The sequence below is a fragment of the Haliotis rubra genome, unplaced genomic scaffold (assembly GCF_003918875.1).
Source record: "Haliotis rubra isolate DU_JTF1 unplaced genomic scaffold, ASM391887v1 Scf101, whole genome shotgun sequence".
Taxonomy (NCBI): Eukaryota; Metazoa; Mollusca; class Gastropoda; order Lepetellida; family Haliotidae; genus Haliotis; species Haliotis rubra.
Genome location: NW_025764904.1, coordinates 565,765 through 584,524, shown reverse-complemented (window position 1 = coordinate 584,524; position 18,760 = coordinate 565,765). Strand labels below are relative to the sequence as shown.

The window sequence follows — 18,760 nt, the reverse complement described above, 5'->3', positions numbered from 1 at the left end:
GGGTGGTGAGAGAGGGCATGTGCGTGGGTGTGGGTGGTGAGACAGGGCATTTATGTGGGTGGTGGGTGAATGGGTGGATAAATGAGATGGCCCCTATAAAATCACATCAAAAATATTGAAAGTCAGCATTGTCTGCAGTGTTATAAGACAAGGCTCTTACCACTAAAACTACCTTCTATTGAAAATTGTTAGTCACAGCAACGTTAGCCATACTTTCAACAATGTCCCAATCCAGTTAAACATTTTTCAGTGAGTATGTCAACACCATGTCACTATTCATATAACAAAATCATCACAATATCTCACAAACTTTATCAAAGCATTACGTGACATGCATAAAAATGTCATCTTCAGAAAATATTTTTCTGAGCACCAGAATATACACAATTCCCATGAAAAACCTAAAATCACTTTGCTCGCCCAACGGAACTGTAGTCAACGACAATGACTCTATTATGAAGCCAAATCGTATCTCATGTGGCTTTGGTCTCACTTGACTTAATCTGAATGGCTGTTCCGCATAATGCGTGTATCTATTGAATTCAGGTTGGGTGCTTTATATCTCTGTCCTTGTGTCAATACATTTCCCTGTTTATCTTGTTCATGTAATGCATGAAGAGATATCACATCTGAAGGCCACACATATGTATTAATAATGGTTATTTATAAAAAGTGCCTGTATGCTCAAAGCTCTAACGCCTTATTACCTTGGATAACCTAAGCTGCCTGTGAGGCGCTAGAAGGGTTAACTGTCATAATACTCATATGACTTATTCCACCGGGTACCCATTCACTGCTGGGTGAACAGAAGCAATTCATGGACAAACTCACCTAAGGTGAGACCACATGTGTCATGAGTGCTTCGTTGTGGGGCAGGACTGAAGAAACTCTCAGGAGTCAAGCTGCCAAACAGGGTCACCCATCCAAGGACTGTCCGCGAACAACATTGCTTAACTTCAACTTATTTGTCATCTGGGTCTCTATGCACAGGACCACATCACTACACATTTTTACCATAAGAGGTCCAGATGGAAATTTGATTTAGGAATTTTGACTTTACATATTACCTAACACTGGTCCAACATTAAGCTAATGTCAAAGATGAAACAATGAAATACTGTTTAACTCATTAAGCTCGAGAGCCACCTCACTACTCAACACCGGGAATCCTTCGCTGATTGTCCGCTCGCTGTGCCGAGATTAATTAGTGCTATTCACACCTGATTTCCCTGGCAGGTTTCGGGGCTGACAGGAAACTGTCTAGTCGTACAAACAAGTCCTGATTGTTTAATTGTGTCGTAAAAATATATGTTGAAGGAAAGCAGGTGTTAATACATATCGTGTATTGCAAAGTTTTATGTAATTTGATTGCAAGTTTCTCTTGTAGACCTTTGGTGGCTTGTACTTATATTTTATCACAATATGCATGTATTCTTTGTATGTAAGAGATGAGACGCACATAAACAAATTCTTTCTCTCATATCAGTGTGTGAGGTTTAAATTTACAAAACATCTATGACAATGACATACTGTAAAGAAGAATTTACTTACATACTTTATAATCTTCGATGAAAATAGCATTTTTGCCGATACATTTCTAGTGTATACGAATTATTCTAATGAAAGTACTATTACGCTAGTCTGGGACTAACATAGAGCACATTCATAGCTTGGCACTTTGTTTCATCTAGAAAACATAATGCAGAAAACATAGGTGACCATACAAACATACATATAAAAAATGTATACTACATATTCCTTGCATAGACATAAAACAAAGAGTCACGTGATAGGGCGTCATCAAATTTCCTGAATAGAACTTTCGGTATCTCAACTGTTCAATATAGTGGCTGGTCATATATTATCTGTGACCAATCGTACCATGAGATACCTTTCACAGAGAGAAGGACAGGTGATGGGGCGAAATTTCAAAAGAGCACGTTTGGTCACTCAACACCTTGGATAGAGATTGATTATTGGCTATATCGTTGACCAGTCAATATGCTGGGTTTTGGCTTTATCAACTCAAGCTATCATGTAACAGTTTGTGTCTTGTAAACATACACACTGGTAACGATGTCTGAAATATACAAATAAGACAAATAGGAGTAGATAGACACTTAGGCGAGTTTATTTGACCTCATTTTAGCGATTGAAATCCAACCATTGAGTAGAGGTAGGATTCATTTTCATATACATATTACGCACACAACTAGTACATAAAACATAATGGTTTGCTGTACATGTAATAATAAACTTCACCTTGATACAAATGAATATCCAAACTAAAGTACACGTAATACAGAATTCACGAAATGACACTATACTGAATTATTATAGTGTATAAACTTGCAGTTCAACACCCCCCCACCCCAATATTTATGAAGGTGGGCGTGCCTATATTTATACTGAATGCAAACGAGGTTCAAAGGATTACAGATGTGCATGCATGCATAAACATTAAGGCTGTTATGATTCACTCGCATATTCGGTGAATCAAACCATAGCCCTTCATGAATTCAATTCGTTATTCGTGGTCACCAGAACCGAATATTAATGAATATTTACAAAAATTTTAAGAGAGTGTGTTTTACTTGAACCTTTATGTTCTTTTTCAAAGTGAGATATGCAATTATGGAATATGTATTAGCCTTGCAGTAGCACAAGTCATGTCAGTTTACCAAGGCCACACATGGTACTGTCCACTATAAACTATTACATACCAAATCTGAGTGTCATGAGATAACTGGTTATTGCTGCGACAAATTAACACTGTCAACATGGGCGTTCCATATTGTGCATCAATCACTTAACTACAATATTGTATTCGTGAATAATTATTCGTATTCGTTACCCAATATTCATGATACATTTCATATTCGCCACATAGTGTTTTCGTTGCAGCCCTAATAAACATTACAGAGAGGGGCGTGACTCAAGTTGTCCAATGATATAACAGCGCATCCGTTTATTTTACACTTGTCACAGAACAAACCTTTCAACAAGGACGTAACTACATATGCATTCTACTGGAGGCTGTTATTTCAAGGTCGAAAGAGGTGTTCAATTATCTCATTACTGTAATCTGATTGAATGATTATACGCATGTGTATCGATATCGTAACTGATATACTATCCAGCTTTTATTGACGATGGATCAATAGAGCCTGAGTTCATCTGATACACGTGATAATTACACCGGATTTGATAATTACAGAGATCAAATGCAAATGTTTTACACAATGCTCATGTAAATTGCATAGAAAACCGACAATTCAAATCAACATGAAACGTTCAACAGCTTGAACAAAAATGCTTGAAATACCTTTGTATGGTTTACATGTAATAACTTTAGATATTACTTCTGTTTAGGTTTGAGAATTTTTTGAATTACCAACTTACTGTGTTTTGTAACAAACATAGTAAAAGATTTCATTGTTGTAATAACACTGACATGTATATATATTCGATGCAAAGGCTCGACTTATCACTTTATATTCGATTAGGTAACATTGTCAACTTAAGATTATGGAAAATAACTAGTTACAATTCAGTAAGCTTCAAATTAGTAAGTTAAATTATGCCTAATCTATTCGAGCTTGGATGTATAATTATTTGTGTTTATACATTATGTTTCATTATATGAAACATGACAACGTAATAATACCTAAAAAGTAAATTCAAACTATTTTATTGTGTTTGATTTCTTTGTATGTCCCTGAAATTTCGTATATTGTTTCCTATTTATTAGGAAGCTGAAGAAAATATAATCTTCAGTAACCTCTAAACCATTACATCTAATTCAATCAATGTGCATACGAAGTATTTTAGTATCCATTCCCAATGAAGAGTACCAGACACTTACCTGTGTAAAACATCATAATGTGTTCATTTGCCAAACGCTGTACAAGCCTATGATAATGATAAGCAATTGCTATCAAAACACTTTAAATACTTCTTCTGATTGACACTAAAGGTTCCATCTCTCATAAGAAAAGCTAATATTTGCTCAGTACTACTAATTTGGTTGAAATAATAGGTACATTGCGATTTCTCGCTGAATCAGAGATGCTTTCTGTTGACGAATATATGTGGCTCTCGCTGTGAGAAACTGCTAATTACCTACCCCATAAACACGTCACTCGCTGTGAGGAGCTGATTATTTTGCCCCATATATGAGTCTCTCGGCCTTAATGAGTTAATGCAAATCTATTTCATACAATTTTTGGCTCACTGTAAAATCGACAAAACAATGACTCATTCTAGGTCATGCAGAAAAATATATAAATTTACCTAGTCTTGTAGAATGAACAGTGATAAGAAAAATGAACAACCCCAAAATCTTTTAAAATTCTATCAGCCTTTGTGATATCTGTCACAAAAGCAAAACTGTCTTAGGCTTAGTACTAATATCAATACCTGCAGAATAGAGAAGAAACACTGCTGTTCCAAGATTTACTGACTATGTGAGACTTCAAAGTCTATTTGACCGATTTTGCTGAATAATTTTGGGTTGCTGAGGGATATATTTTGATCTTATCAAGGTCAATATTGAGACCCAGAACTGCTGCAAATTCACAAATGGAAACTGAAAAATTCTTCATTCATTTATATACACGTATATGTGACATGTTTGCTCAGTGAAGGGTAAAAGATTAAAATCTTAATGATGATCAGTTAAGATGAAGAGTGAGTGAGTATGGTTTTACGCAGCTTTTAGCAATATTCCAGCAATACCATGGCAGGGGACACCAGAAATGGGCTTCACACATCAGATGAAGAGCCTTGAACTATTAATAGTGGCATTATTGTACTGAATGTGATATTACCCAGAGTTGTAAGGCTCTGAAATAAGAACTTTTATTATTATATCCACATTTTGAACCTGCTGAGGACACATACATGTAGTTTAAGAAACAACCTTTGGTTGATCACATCCTTAGGGACCATTCATTATTTATGGCTAGGGTCAGTGTTCGAAACAGCCCCTGGCCGGACTGGCTAGTGAATTTTCAAGGGGTTATTTTGTAAATACATGTATATCACTCTCTCCGACGTGATAAGTTATAACACACTTTTGAATCATGCAAGATTATGGCCTGATAAAAATGTTCATCATGTTAGCAGCTTAATGATGAAACCCGTGTCTACATTCAAATTTCAGGCCAGTGAATAATTTTGTGGGCTAGTAACTTTCAGGCATAGCTAGCCCGTCTGGCTTGCAAAATTTGGAAACTAATTCGCACACTGGCTAGGATTTGTGGTGATGATTTTAAGTGAAACACCCATTAAGCAGGTGTGTGTGTGTGTGTGTGTGTGTGTGTGTGTGTGACTTACTTACTGCACTTCCTTTTTTTGGGGGGTGGGGGTGTGTGGGGGTGTTATTCACATTTGACATGCTCCTCCATACAAATCACTATCATCCCCCAAAGCCACAGATTATGAAAAGTCCCTGAGCACAATGTGTTTAATTTGTTGAATAAATAATTACCTTATTTGTGCTCACTGATGCAATCTGTGCTTCTGGCCCAAATCAGTGGATATCCTGAAAGACAAGTATTTGCTGGTCATTAAACACTTTTAGGCTTCTCCTTGTTCACGAGTGTCATAAAGCAATGGTCATCCATGCTCATGAGGTTAGAGCGAAATATTAGTTTGATTTGTTACTCTTTGCAAGAAGACAAAGACAGGATATAATTCTCGACAGTGAAATACTGGCATTGGTTAACATATCATTGCATCTTGGTCCAGTGTGCAGCACTGTGGCATCCACCCTTATTTCAATGAGTGAGTTAGTTTAGTTTTAAACCGCAATCAGCAGTATTCAAGCTATAAGGTGGCAGTCTGTAAATAATCGAGTCTGGACCAGACAATCCAGTGATCAACAGCATGAGCATCGATTTGCGCAACTGGGAACCGATGCAATGTGCCAACCAAGTCAGCGAGCCTGACCACCCGATCCCGTTAGTCGCCTCTTACGACAAGCATGGGTTACTAGTGTTGGCAACACAACAGTAAGATGCTCTTTTTCTTCTGTCAGTGTTTTCTCGCTGTTGAATGAACGTGGAATAAATGTAATGACTGCTTCAACGTATACTCCTGACACTGTCACTTTTACATCAATGTTAGCTTCACGAGAACTCCTTTAAGTTAAACTTCTCAAATCATTAAACTTGTCCATGCTACCGGAAATGGCCCCAAAGTGAAGCAGACGAAAATAATTGTCACGTGACAGCTAACCTACCACGTGACCGAATGTGGTCTACATATGGCCCTGACCCTACGATAGGGGTGGGGGGTGTATTCGGGTAGAAAATCTGGACCCGTTCCAGCCCTAATATATACCATCATTAGATCTATCATTTTACAAAAACGTTCATGCTTTTATCCACCACCGTACGAAATAGGATATATGCTATCATTATCATGATCAAATTAACTGAATCGGTGACCGTATTTCTCCTGTCTTGTATATATAGCCTAGTGTCTTGGACCATGTCCAGAGTCAGACGTCCTCGTATGATATCTTTGAACACTTAACCCTCTCGGACATGTATCGTCTCCAATTTGAAACCAGGGATGTGTTATGATCTAGCCATAATTACCATGGTTACTAATCCGTTGTCAAAATATACTCAAGAAATAAACGTATTACCATTTATATCTATCTGTTTGAAAAGTTTGAAAAATCACAGCACTGAACTTCTGAAATGCACCAGTTTCTGTCGTCTGCTTAGGTAACATTTTATCACGTGACTATAGTCATCCGGTGCCGACCGGTAAGAACAAAATATGCAAATTTATAACATCTATTAAATGTATAAAAGAAAAATGTTATGTCCACCCAAAGTTGCTTAAGTTTTCGCTACTGCTAAACAGTTCAAATACTAAAGAAATTGAAAAACCTGACCATGTATACATCATTATTTTCTACGCATTTGTACATAGAAAGCAAATTGTTTCTTGAGTGTGTATAAACAAATGTATATAGTCAGAGACCATATTATAATAGAATACGGTCTCTGATAAAGTGTGATATATGCCCGTAGCCTTTTGAGTACCGGAATAAAGATTGGAACAGTTTTAAATCTAATATCATTTATTTTAGTATAAACATCGACTTTAGAACAAGTGTTGTCTGTGACGGGTAAAACTGAACCGGAATTTACAGTGCAAAGGAAAACCATTCTACACAGGCATTTCTCTTACGTGTAACACACTGTCATCTGATTGGACCACGCCATGTTTACAAATGTTGGTGCACCTTATATATGAAAAAATAGCACCCAGCTGCCACGACATCGGCGCATTTGCCTAAGTCTGGTATTAACAACTTATCACAGGGTTTATAGGATTCGCATCTGTTAAAAAAATCATAGGATCCCAAAATTATGAGTTTAGAAGGAAACGAAAACCGTCTGCTGGAGCTGACCTGGAACGAATGGCCAACAAACGCTTCGGTTCACATTGTGAGGAAGGCAATCCAGCCAAACGTTCTAAATTGATCCCAAATAACACCCATACAAGCGAACTATGCGTCAGCAAAACATTTTAAAGAATATCTGGCGTAAAATGAACAAAACGTAAATTTCGAAGGATTAAATGTCGTGATTTAGCCGAGAAACTTACGAGAATAGTCATTTGTACAAGGACATCAGAACCCAAACAGGTGAGCAACACAAGACATCAGTGTTGGAGAATGTTATCAGTCTCAACAGATATTTGAAATCTGTGCCATTTTGTAGAGACTTTGGCATAATCAAGAATGAGGGATTCAACGATGCCAACGAGTTTTTTAGAGCTCAATACTCGAGTTGAAGGCTGCTGGTAAGGGTAGGACAAAACACAAAGAAGTGATCATGATTCTGATCGAGAGAACGTATACTCGTCTAAGCATGTGAACACTCAGACACTATATGGATTGGATAACAGGTTCCAGACTTTACTTTTCCTGCGAGGTTTTGAACACTTGGAAAAGACGACGAAAACTACATTGGTCGTGAGCACTGATTCTGATATTGACTTGTGTTATGTACAGCGAGTGAGTGTGAGCATGGTTTTACGCCGCTTGAAGCAGTATTCCAGCAATGTCACGGCGGGGGACACCAGAAATGAGCTTCGCACAATTGTGGGGAATATTCGTTTAGCCTTGTGGATAAGTGTTCGCTCATCACGCCGAAGACCCGGGTTCGATTCCCCACATGGGTACAATGTGCGAAGCCCATTTCTGGTGTCCCCCGGCATGGAACTGCTGGAATATTGCTAAAAGCGGCATAAAACCATACTCAGTCACTCAATCAATACACCTCGTCGAACTCAAACGGCTGCGTTCTCAGTCAAACACGGGGAAAGCGCTGGGAAAACACAAATCACGCCAACTCGAATCTAACGAGTTTGCAGAACTGAGCGAACTTAACCTTCATTAATTATATTAAGAGTTCCTTAAAAATCGACCCACTATTAGGATGACAAACTAACCATCGCATTTTCAAAACCACATCATTTGGAACGTCAATGTTGTTCTCAGAAACTCATCTGCTGTTCCATGAGCTGTTTCAGAGGTTCCAAGGTACAAACGTTTGTGAGACGTTGTTTTCTGTGCAACGTAAACTTTCTTTAGCAGTTAAACATTTTGAACGGTTACTGGAAATGCATCACAGTTATGGAGATGTTATATCAAAGAGCTTTTGTTGCAAGTGAATTAGGGCTGGGGAGCATAGTGCTGGTCACGCTGAAGGTCCGAGTTCGATTCCCTATATGGGTACAATGTGTGGAGCCCATTTCTGGTTTCCCCCTCCGTGATATCACTGGAATATTGCTAAAAGCGGCGTAAAACCCAACTCAGTCACTCACTACAAAAGAATTAAACCAACTGTATTTCTGATATAGCAATGTGTTTTTATACTGTATTGCCCCATTACCAAAAACAAGGGGTAGCCATGACTATGAGAAATGCTCGTTGTAGCATTATTCCTCGGAGCACACGGCACCAAAGAGGCTACAACAGACAGTGTATCGTCATGATACGGCTACAACAGAGAGTATATCCCTCATGATACGGCTACAACAGACAGTATATCCCACATGATACGGCTACAACAGACAGTGTATCCCTCATGATACGGCTACAACAGACAGTATATCCCTATATCCGGCTCAACAGACAGTATATCCCTCATGATACGGCTACAACAGACAGTGTATCCCTCATGATACGGCTACAACAGACAGTATATCCCTCATGATACGGCTACAACAGACAGTATATCCCTCATGATACGGCTACAACAGACAGTGTATCCCTCATGATACGGCTACAACAGACAGTATATCCCTCCCATGATACGGCTACAACAGACAGTGCTCGTTGTATCCCCTCATGATACGGCTACAACAGAACAGACAGTATCCCTCATGATACGGCTACAACAGACAGTATATCCCTCATGATACGGCTACAGACAGGAGTACACTATATCCCCTGATGATACGGCTACAACAGACAATATATCCCTCATGATAAGGCTACAGGAGACAGTGTATCCCTCATGATACGGCTACAACAGACAGTATATCCCACATGATACGGCTACAACAGACAGTATATCCCTCATGATACGGCTACAACAGACAGTGTATCCCTCCTGATACGGCTACAACAGACAGTGTATCCCTCCTGATACGGCTACAACAGACAGTATATCCCTCATAATAAGGCTACCACTTAAAATGTCCAGATTGTTTATTTATTTTATTTATGGACAGGACCTGATCTCGAAGATCGGTCAAGTTATATTTTAGCACAATTACAGATAAACGCACTTACCTTAAACAGATGCTGCTTTTTAAAAACATTCCTACAATACATTCCTATAATATTTACATGAATATTTATATCATGTTAAAAAAAGCATAAAAATGTTATCTTTTTGCCAATTCCAGAGCTTAACGAAAACAGCCGTCAACTTAGTAACATGATGTACATCTCAAAGATGTCAGTAAAATTCCAGGACTATTTCATATTATAGACATTGATTAAGCTGACGATTCTGCAAAAGAAAAAACCCAGCTCAGTATGACGAGAATTTTGGTTTATAGGGCATACATAAGTATGCCATCGTGATTACTCTGGATTGAGTGAGTGAGTTAGTTTAGTTTTACGCCGCACTCAGCAATATTCCAGCTATATGGCGGCGGTCTGTTAACAATCGAGTCGGGACCAGACAATCCAGTGATTAACAGCATGAGCATCTGGGAACCGATGACATGTGTCAACGAAGCCAGCGAGCCTGACCACCTGATTCTGTTAGTTGCCTCTTACGACAAGCATGGAGAAGAAATTCTAAGATCAATTCTAACCCGGACCTTCACGGGTTATTCTTAATTGTTGTAACTGTCCACTTATGTTTGGATACCATAAAGTTGTGCATGGAAAACAAAATAAACATACGTATAATAATACAGATGGATTATTTTCACCTGTAAGTGAACCTAACGTGTAGCTTTTACGAAGAGAAGCGGGAACAAGCTGCGATGGTTGAAGTCAGGCTGTGTGTGGTACAATGTCACTTTAACTCGCCCACAGCGTACAGTTGCACTGAATGTCATAGTCTGGAGGTGTTCAAAAGTTATATCTGCGTTAAATACCGTGAATTTCACAAAGATAACCGAGCGGCTCCTATGAGTCATTCTTGCAGGTTTTCTTGCCATGTGCTTTCACAAACAACACCTTTATATACGAACACAGAAGCATAGCAGCCAAGAGTTGCTTTTATTCCAAGGTTCAACAGTTCACTTATATAGTAAACGACAACGATTTATATATAGGGGCGGTGGGGTAGCCTATTGGTTAAAGCGTTGGCTCGTCACGCCGAAGACCCGGGTTCGATTCCCCACATGGGCACAATGTGTTAAGCCCATTTCTGGTGTCCCCCGCCGTGATATTGCTGGAATATTGCTAAAAGCGGCGTAAAACTAAACTCAGTCAGTCAGTCATTTATATATACTCAACAAAAAAAGTTAAGGACCACCCCAATATACAATTTTTAAGCATTATATGGATCATAATATGAACTACTAAATACTTTAATATTGAAATTTAGGGGGTCCTTTTTTGTTGAGTATTTATACACACTACCGCGGTTTTCAGTACACGTTTTAATTGTGCAACTTACGTATATGTACAAGAAGGGACATGCACGAATAGGGTCGGTGGGGTAGCCCGGTGGTTGAAGCGTTCGCTCGTCACGCCGAAGACCCAGGTTCGATTCCCCACATGGGTACAATGTGTGAGGCTCATTTCTGGTGTCCCCATCCGTGATTTTGCTGGAATATTTGTTGCTAAAGGCGGCGTAAAACCATACTCACTCATTTTTAGTGTAACCTTGTTCGGCGAATGATACAACTTCATAATCATAAAAAAACTTTACCAAAAGACCAATTCCAGCTTTTTTCAAAAGCGTTCGTTTATCAGTCACATTAAAATAACGGTACAGTATTATAACAGCTGCTGGGGCGGCGGGGTAGCCTAGTGCTTAAAGCGTTGGCTCGTCACGCCGAAGACGGCCGGGTTGGATTCCCCACATGGGTAGAATGCGTGAAGCCCATCTCTGGTGTCCCCCGTCATGATATTGCTGGAATATTGCAAAATGCGGCGTGAAAACATACTCACTCACTCACTCACTATAACAGCTGTTTACACTTTTGTGAAGGTATTTTTATTTGGACGTGATATACACCTCCAGGATACAGACCCGTGCCAGTTTTATTCGGACACTTGACGTCATTTCCATAGACTTACATGTTATTTCAGTGTAGCATAACTAACGTTCATGAGGTGAGTTTAGGATAGATCTTTGTAAAGTTTGACAGGCCAATTTGAACTCATCTCCGCTCTGCGCACATAATTTCGGTTATATTTTCCGACCACTATTTAACTAATGACATCACATTTATTAACTTACGTATGGTTCCACAATGCACAATCCCATAGGCCGCCATGTTAAAGGAGTTCACGGCACTGTACATATGTTGATTGTTGCCATTCGATAAATAAGCAACGGGAAATTAAACAGAAATTATGAGATTGTAGGTAAAATGATTCCTCACAAACTTGGATCATACGAAAATTAAATTCATGAAAATTATTTATGCTACACTAAATTAACATGTAAGCCTATGGAAGTTACGTCAAGTGTCCGAATATAACTGGCACGGGTCTGTACATGCCAACTCTCCCCGACATGGCTTTAACCCTTGGGCTAACCCACGGCCGAATATGACTTGTTATCAATGATCAGTTGTAACTTTCCGTATACAAACCCTAGAAGATCCGGGTTAAAATTGGTCTTCAGTAACCCATGCTAAGAGTAACACATGTCATCGTATCCCAACTGCGTAGATCGATGCTCATGCTGTTTATCACTGGATTGTCTGGTCCAGACTCGATTATTTACTGACCACCGCAATATAGCTGGAATGTTATTGCGTGAGACGTAAACAACAGCCACATATTCTGTATACATGCAGGCAGTTCTGAATCGATATTCGACTTATGTCCCTATACACGATATCTCGGCGTGCATCGACGTAGTACTGCACGTGCAAGGGTTCCACGGTGGCCCCTGTCGTTTAAAGGAGATGTATTGAACATAAACTTCTAACATAAACAGTTTATATATATATTGTTCAAACTGGTGATTTTATTGTTACATAAAAAGCAACAAACAACGGCTCTCATCCCACAACATGCGCGTATGCATATACCGTAATCCCAGCCTCGGCAGAGCTCGGACTGTGACGTCATAGGTTGACGTCTCCCATTGTTCCATTGTTTAGAGCGCATTCTACATGACAATGAAGTGATGCTTCCGTTGTTCTCCGTGTGTAGTAGATGAGAGATGGGGCACTGTGTTGCGAAGAGTTGTCCCAGTCCATATTTAAAAAAATTACGGGACCAACTGTCACTTCTTCAGACAACCAGACCGACTTAATAAGAGGACATTTTGGATACAGCAATGTTTTCAGTTCCTTGTATTTCTAGAGATCCATAAAAACTAAAGAACCTTGGTTACGAAAGAGCGATAGCACAAATGAGGACAGTTGCCGTGCCAACGAAGTTTGAAAACAAGAAGAAATCTGACGAACATGGGAAAGCCTCTCTGATTATATTCACAACACATGCAGGGTATACTTTTCTACAATCTGTAGGACATTGTCGGCAAAACAATCTTGAGAATCTCGCGTAAGCTCAGTATCTTTAAGCCCCCAAATCAATTATTTATTAATTTGTGCTCGATTTGTGAATTACTTTCTATGTAGACACAGGGACACTCACACCCACATCTACAGTAACACCTTAAATAGAAATTATGCCTGCGTATAGAAGATAGGGGTGGGTATTGCAGAGAATTTTCATATTGCGATATATTGCGATGCGAAAGCTTATATTGCGATACATTTCTGGTGTCCCCCGCCGTGATGTTGCTGGAATATTGCTAAAAGCGGCGTAAAACCAAACTCAGTCAGTTATATTGCGATATGTATTGCACTATATTGCAAGAAGTTTTTTTTAACAATTAACTACTAATGATCAAGTTAACTCTTTATTTATAAAGCTAAAACACAACAAAATCACTATGCTTCATTAAGCTTTAATATAAACTTTTAATCATGACAAAATAAGAATATAGATAATATTTAAATGTAATTTTCACCATGATCATTCCCACCACACTTGCCACAATCATCAAGGTTTCCAAGTGTTACGAAGTTTTCCGAATTGCAAGTCAAAATATCGGTTTTCTATCAGCGTATCGCAATACGTAACGTTTTCATGTCTGAACCGGTTAATACCGGTAAACCGGTTATATTGCGCAGCCCTACTAGAAGACTCCTCGTCCTTTCATGTTTTAATATTAGGGAGCCAGATTTAGTGGAAGTATGAAAAACATGAGGATTATAAAACAACTAGCCTAAATATAGTTCAATTTTCCCGAAGTAGAAAAGAATGTTATACGTTGTAAACTAGAAATTTGTCTTTCCGTAGTGATGTCAGATTGATCATCTCATTCGATAGATCTAGCTCGGTTTTCTTGCTGCTGTCAAGACTATTTCAACTAAGCACGGGCTCGTATGTGACTGTGAGTAAATTCAATATGTTCATCGGTGTTATTGTCTGGGACGCCATGGCGAAAGCTAGTTAGCTACGAAGTCAACTCTCCACTATGACGTCAGGCCACGTGATAACAACTGTGCTAATTAACTCCGGAACACGAGTTGTTTCCGGAACACGAGTAGTGTTTATTTGGCAACAACTGTTGACTTTATACAGACATTTCTTCGTCAAGATACTTATTTATATGTTCTCTATAATGGGTCTTACTGTACATCTTCTTCAAGGCCGCGCAACTTGAGGTGCGACGCTTTAAACAAAGGCAGCACACTATTTGACCAGTAGTTAGACGAAACTGACCACGTGGTTAATTTCCATATGCAAAGGACAAGGTATGATAAGGGTGGTTTTTGGCCCACAAACAGAATTGGCTGAACACATGTTATTTGTTTAGAGACAAGATTGCTTTGCATAAAAATGCTATTTTTTAGATGATCCGAGGCGTAATTTCAAAACAGAGGGGCCCAAAATGGGTTTTATCAGTTCCCATGAAGAATAACAAGAAGTCTGAAATATCAGTGTGCCATAATGACTTAGTTACAACTACCATTTTATTTACATACAAATAACATCAGTTTTACAACAGGTATTCATGATGAAAAACATGTCAACATCAATCACAAGGTTTTAACTTAAAGGGGCCCAATTAGGGTTGCAATACATTGTGGACAGTAATTCAATTACATGCCAGTTGTTTACCAAAACACTCATTATTCACAACTTTCTTTGCAAATATAAACTATAGGTCAATTTTACAACATGTACTAATGATAATCAATCACGTCGCACTAAAATCACAGGGGCCCGTTTTGGGTCTAATTACATTTTGGGCATAGCTTGATTTTAACAAAGTGTTAAAAGTCAGCATTTACAACTAGTTTTAGCAAATATACAGTAAACATCTAATTCACAACATGTTATTACAATTACCAGTCATGTTGCAATAAAAATCAATAGTCTTGACCTCAAAGGGGCCCATTCGAGGTGAAATTTCATTCTTGGCACAGCTTGATTTTTACACTAAGTAAGTGTCAAAAGTCAGTATTTACAACTATTCTTGCAAATATACAGTAAACATCTCATTCAGAACATGTTGCTACAATAACCAGTCATGTTGCACTAAAAATCACAAGTTTTGACCTCAAAGTGCCTATTTCAGGTGAAATTACATTCTTGGCACAGCTTGATTTTAACACCAAGTAAGTGTCAAAAGTCAGTATTTACAACTAGTTTTAGCATACAGTAAACATCTCATTCACAACATGTCGTTACAATAACCAGTCATGTTGCACTAAAAATAACAAGTTTTGACCTCAAAGGGGCCTATTTCAGGTGAAATTACATTCTTGGCACAGCTTGATTTTAACACCAAGTAAGTGTTAAAAGTCCGTATTCAAACATCTTAACAAAGCAATTATTTACAACTCATTCACTGCTAAGATATTAAACATACACTTTTACTCTTCACCCACAAGGTCATCAATCTCAGTTTCTGAATCACTGTCAAGAACTGCAGCATTCAAGAGCGCATCACTAGTGTTGCTGGAAACTGGCATTTTGTCTTGGTGTCTGCCATACCCAAGGTACCAAATGACACTTGCTATGTGTGCACAGCATCCAACAACTCTAGCACCCACTTTGCAAGTGCAGTACCATCCTGTCACCTTAACCTCAGTGAACTGAACCCACAAAGTGTGCAAGAGTGAGCCGACATGCCGAGACTGGATTTTCACTCGGATTAAATCATCCACTTCCTTACACAGGAAAAGCTGATAGGCATTGTCACTATCGACATGATTTGCAACATATGCTGGTGCCAACTTTAGTTGATAAACACCCATTGTTATATCCCTAAGTTCATCCAGTGAAAGCACTGGAAAGCTTACATCATCAGCTTCAGTTATTGGAATGTATACATTCCTCCTTCTAAGAAGGTTTTCTCTTTCAACCAGTTCTTTGACTGGGTTGCCCTGCCGACTCCTCTCTAGCATCAACGATGCAATTCTCTCACCTTCTGGATCATGAGATGCCAGTGCTGGCCGGTACTTGTTGCATAGCGCACACACAATACGCACAAAATCCCCGATATGGGGTACATAATGATTTGAAACAACTTTATCCAAAAATCGCCACTGCTTAATTCTTCCGTTGCACGATTCAACAACCCACCGCACTTTAGTAATTAGTCTTGATACATTAGCATCTTCTACTTCATGTTGTCTTTTCCCCTTTTCCAGGTAAGCTGGCATTTCTACATGAAAACCATGTTTTTCAAGAAAGGTTATTGAGTCTCTAAAGCCTCTATCCACAATGAAAACATCATCTGCTTCCAACCAATTGTTAATATCATCAGAATTTGTTGAAAGCATATGTTTAGTTATGGATGCATCATTATTCTTCCCATCAGCTGCATATGGACCAAGCACACTAAGAATATATCCATCGGTGCCAACTACCATATGGGTTTAACTAAAGGTCTATGCTTATGCATGCTGTAGGATAGCTTCTGAAATTGGTGGTCAGCCCCTTTCTGAATGTAGATATATGTCCCATCCAAAACAAGAATAGCAACATTGACTTTGTCATTGGTGAAAAGTTTTTTGGCAACTGGAGTGGTATGATTTTTCACAAACTCATCATGTTGAATATGCCCAAATCCTAAATTATTGGGTACAAAATGTAACATGAGACATTCCCTTGCACAATGAATTGCTCGCTGTACCTGTGACTTTGTAAGTTTAAACAAGGTACCAAGAAGGTTGTTCGACAGTTTGATATTATTTTCTGAAACAAATAAAGTTAACCTTATGTTCTATATACACAAAGGTCTTACACATTGTTGGATACAATAACGAAAATACCACGAGCTCAGGCCCTATTGTGTCGAGATTACACCAGCCATCATGAAACCGTTCCGTTGTTTACGGTTTTAAGTCGAATGTCGGGCCGAAAATAATAGTAAATCTTCACCTAGTATTAGTGTCATATTTTAAGATTATCTCAGTGCCGTGAACCATATTGAAATGAACGAAATGCGCTACTGTTAGAATCTTCTTTTCGACCAACGTAAGAGACTCAGTAATGATCCCGAAATTTATATTGGGTGTGGGATAATAAGCGATATAACAATCTCAGAAATAGTCCTTGAAATATATGTAAGGCGTGATTAGACCAACAGGCCGTGAATTATGCTGATCACAGGTCACGTAGTTCTTGGACGTCACGTAGTTCTTGGACGTGACCTATCAACCGTACCTTGGTGTGCTCACGCATAACGTTGCTTCGAGGCTAATTAATTTGTTAACATAAAGGACACTTTGAACTCTTGTACATCAAAAAGGGCATTGGCATGGAACCGAATATTAATGACCGCAAGTATTGTGTGTGATGCTGTGCTCCTGGACATATGCTGGGCACAGAGTTTCGACAACAGCATCCGTTTGCGGACAACTGGCATCTACCGTATTCGAGATACGGTATTAATTCGAGATATGGTATTAATTTCCCTATTCGAAATATTGGTGGAAATTGTGGCTGGGATGTGATAATCTCACTGAAACAGAATTATGAAAGATCAGCCGGCAATTTATTTTGAATCATCTCTTTAGAGACGTTACATGCAGCAGGGATACACTCATGACTTGCCCTTGGCCGATCGTCCAACCTGACAACCTCATTCGGTTGTTGCATCTACGGAATAAAGAAATGCCGCCTTAACAGTTCGGACGATTCCCGGGCAATCTAGTGCCAAGGTAACAAATGTCATATTTGGGATTACACTTTCTCGGTAAAGCACAGATTCTAGTACTGTTGTTGGGTTGAGTCCAATCTGGGATTCGAACCCACACCCTCAGTGTTATCCGAAATGTAACATTTGTTATATTTGACCACTTTTAAAATGGCATTGTGTATTCATAGCTTTCGGCCGTGGGAGCCGTGCCAGTTACACTTATCAGAGGGGTACACAAAGTCCGTGGTGTAGACTACCAGTTGTCCGACTTCCATTATCGTGGAAGCTGCGATGGCTGAGTGGGTTAGACGGCTGACTTTGTGTGCTGGCGATTAAGTAACTGGCATTGCGTATTCACATTTGTGGAAGAACCGTACACAGCGGACTGAGGGAGAACTTCATCCGCCATGATGTCAAGCAATGATGTCAATTTACTTCTGCCTCACGGCCAGGCACGGTTAGTTTCGTTAAGACGGAACTGGGACAGTACAGCTTCGCAACCTTGATTCATGGTATGGGGTTGACATCACATGAGTAAAACAGCTCATTGTTTATGGCAGTTTGAACCACGTACGCCGCTTTCAGCAATATTCCAGAATATCACGGCGGGGGGACACCAGAAATGGGCTTGGCATATTATACCCATGTGGGGAGTGGAACCCGGGTCTCTGGCGTGACGAGCGAACGCTTCAACAACCAGGCTACCCGATCGTCCCTTTACCCAACCCGGACGACCTCATCGAGACTAGCCCGCCTCCGTGGTGTAGTGGTTAGAGCGTCCGCCCGGAGAGCGGAAGATCGCGGGTTCGATCCCCAACCGCGTCATACCAAAAGGCGTTAAAATATGGTACTTGTTG

General features: G+C 39.4%; 2 protein-coding genes across 2 annotated transcripts in view; both read right to left on the bottom strand.

Annotated features, from left to right (window-relative positions):
- Positions 1-5,561, bottom strand: part of LOC124268474 (serine-rich adhesin for platelets-like) — a 102,643-nt gene extending 97,082 nt beyond the window's left edge. The window contains exon 1 of the mRNA XM_046703478.1: positions 5,492-5,561. The gene's annotated coding sequence lies outside the window, so the exon portion shown is untranslated. The remainder of the gene's footprint in view (positions 1-5,491) is intronic.
- Positions 5,562-15,630: 10,069 nt separating this feature from the next.
- On the bottom strand, positions 15,631-16,632 carry LOC124268930. Its single transcript, XM_046703957.1, has one exon. It carries the CDS (start codon positions 16,630-16,632, stop codon positions 15,631-15,633), a length of 1,002 nt encoding a protein of 333 aa, XP_046559913.1.
- Between the last annotated feature and the right edge of the window lie 2,128 nt (positions 16,633-18,760).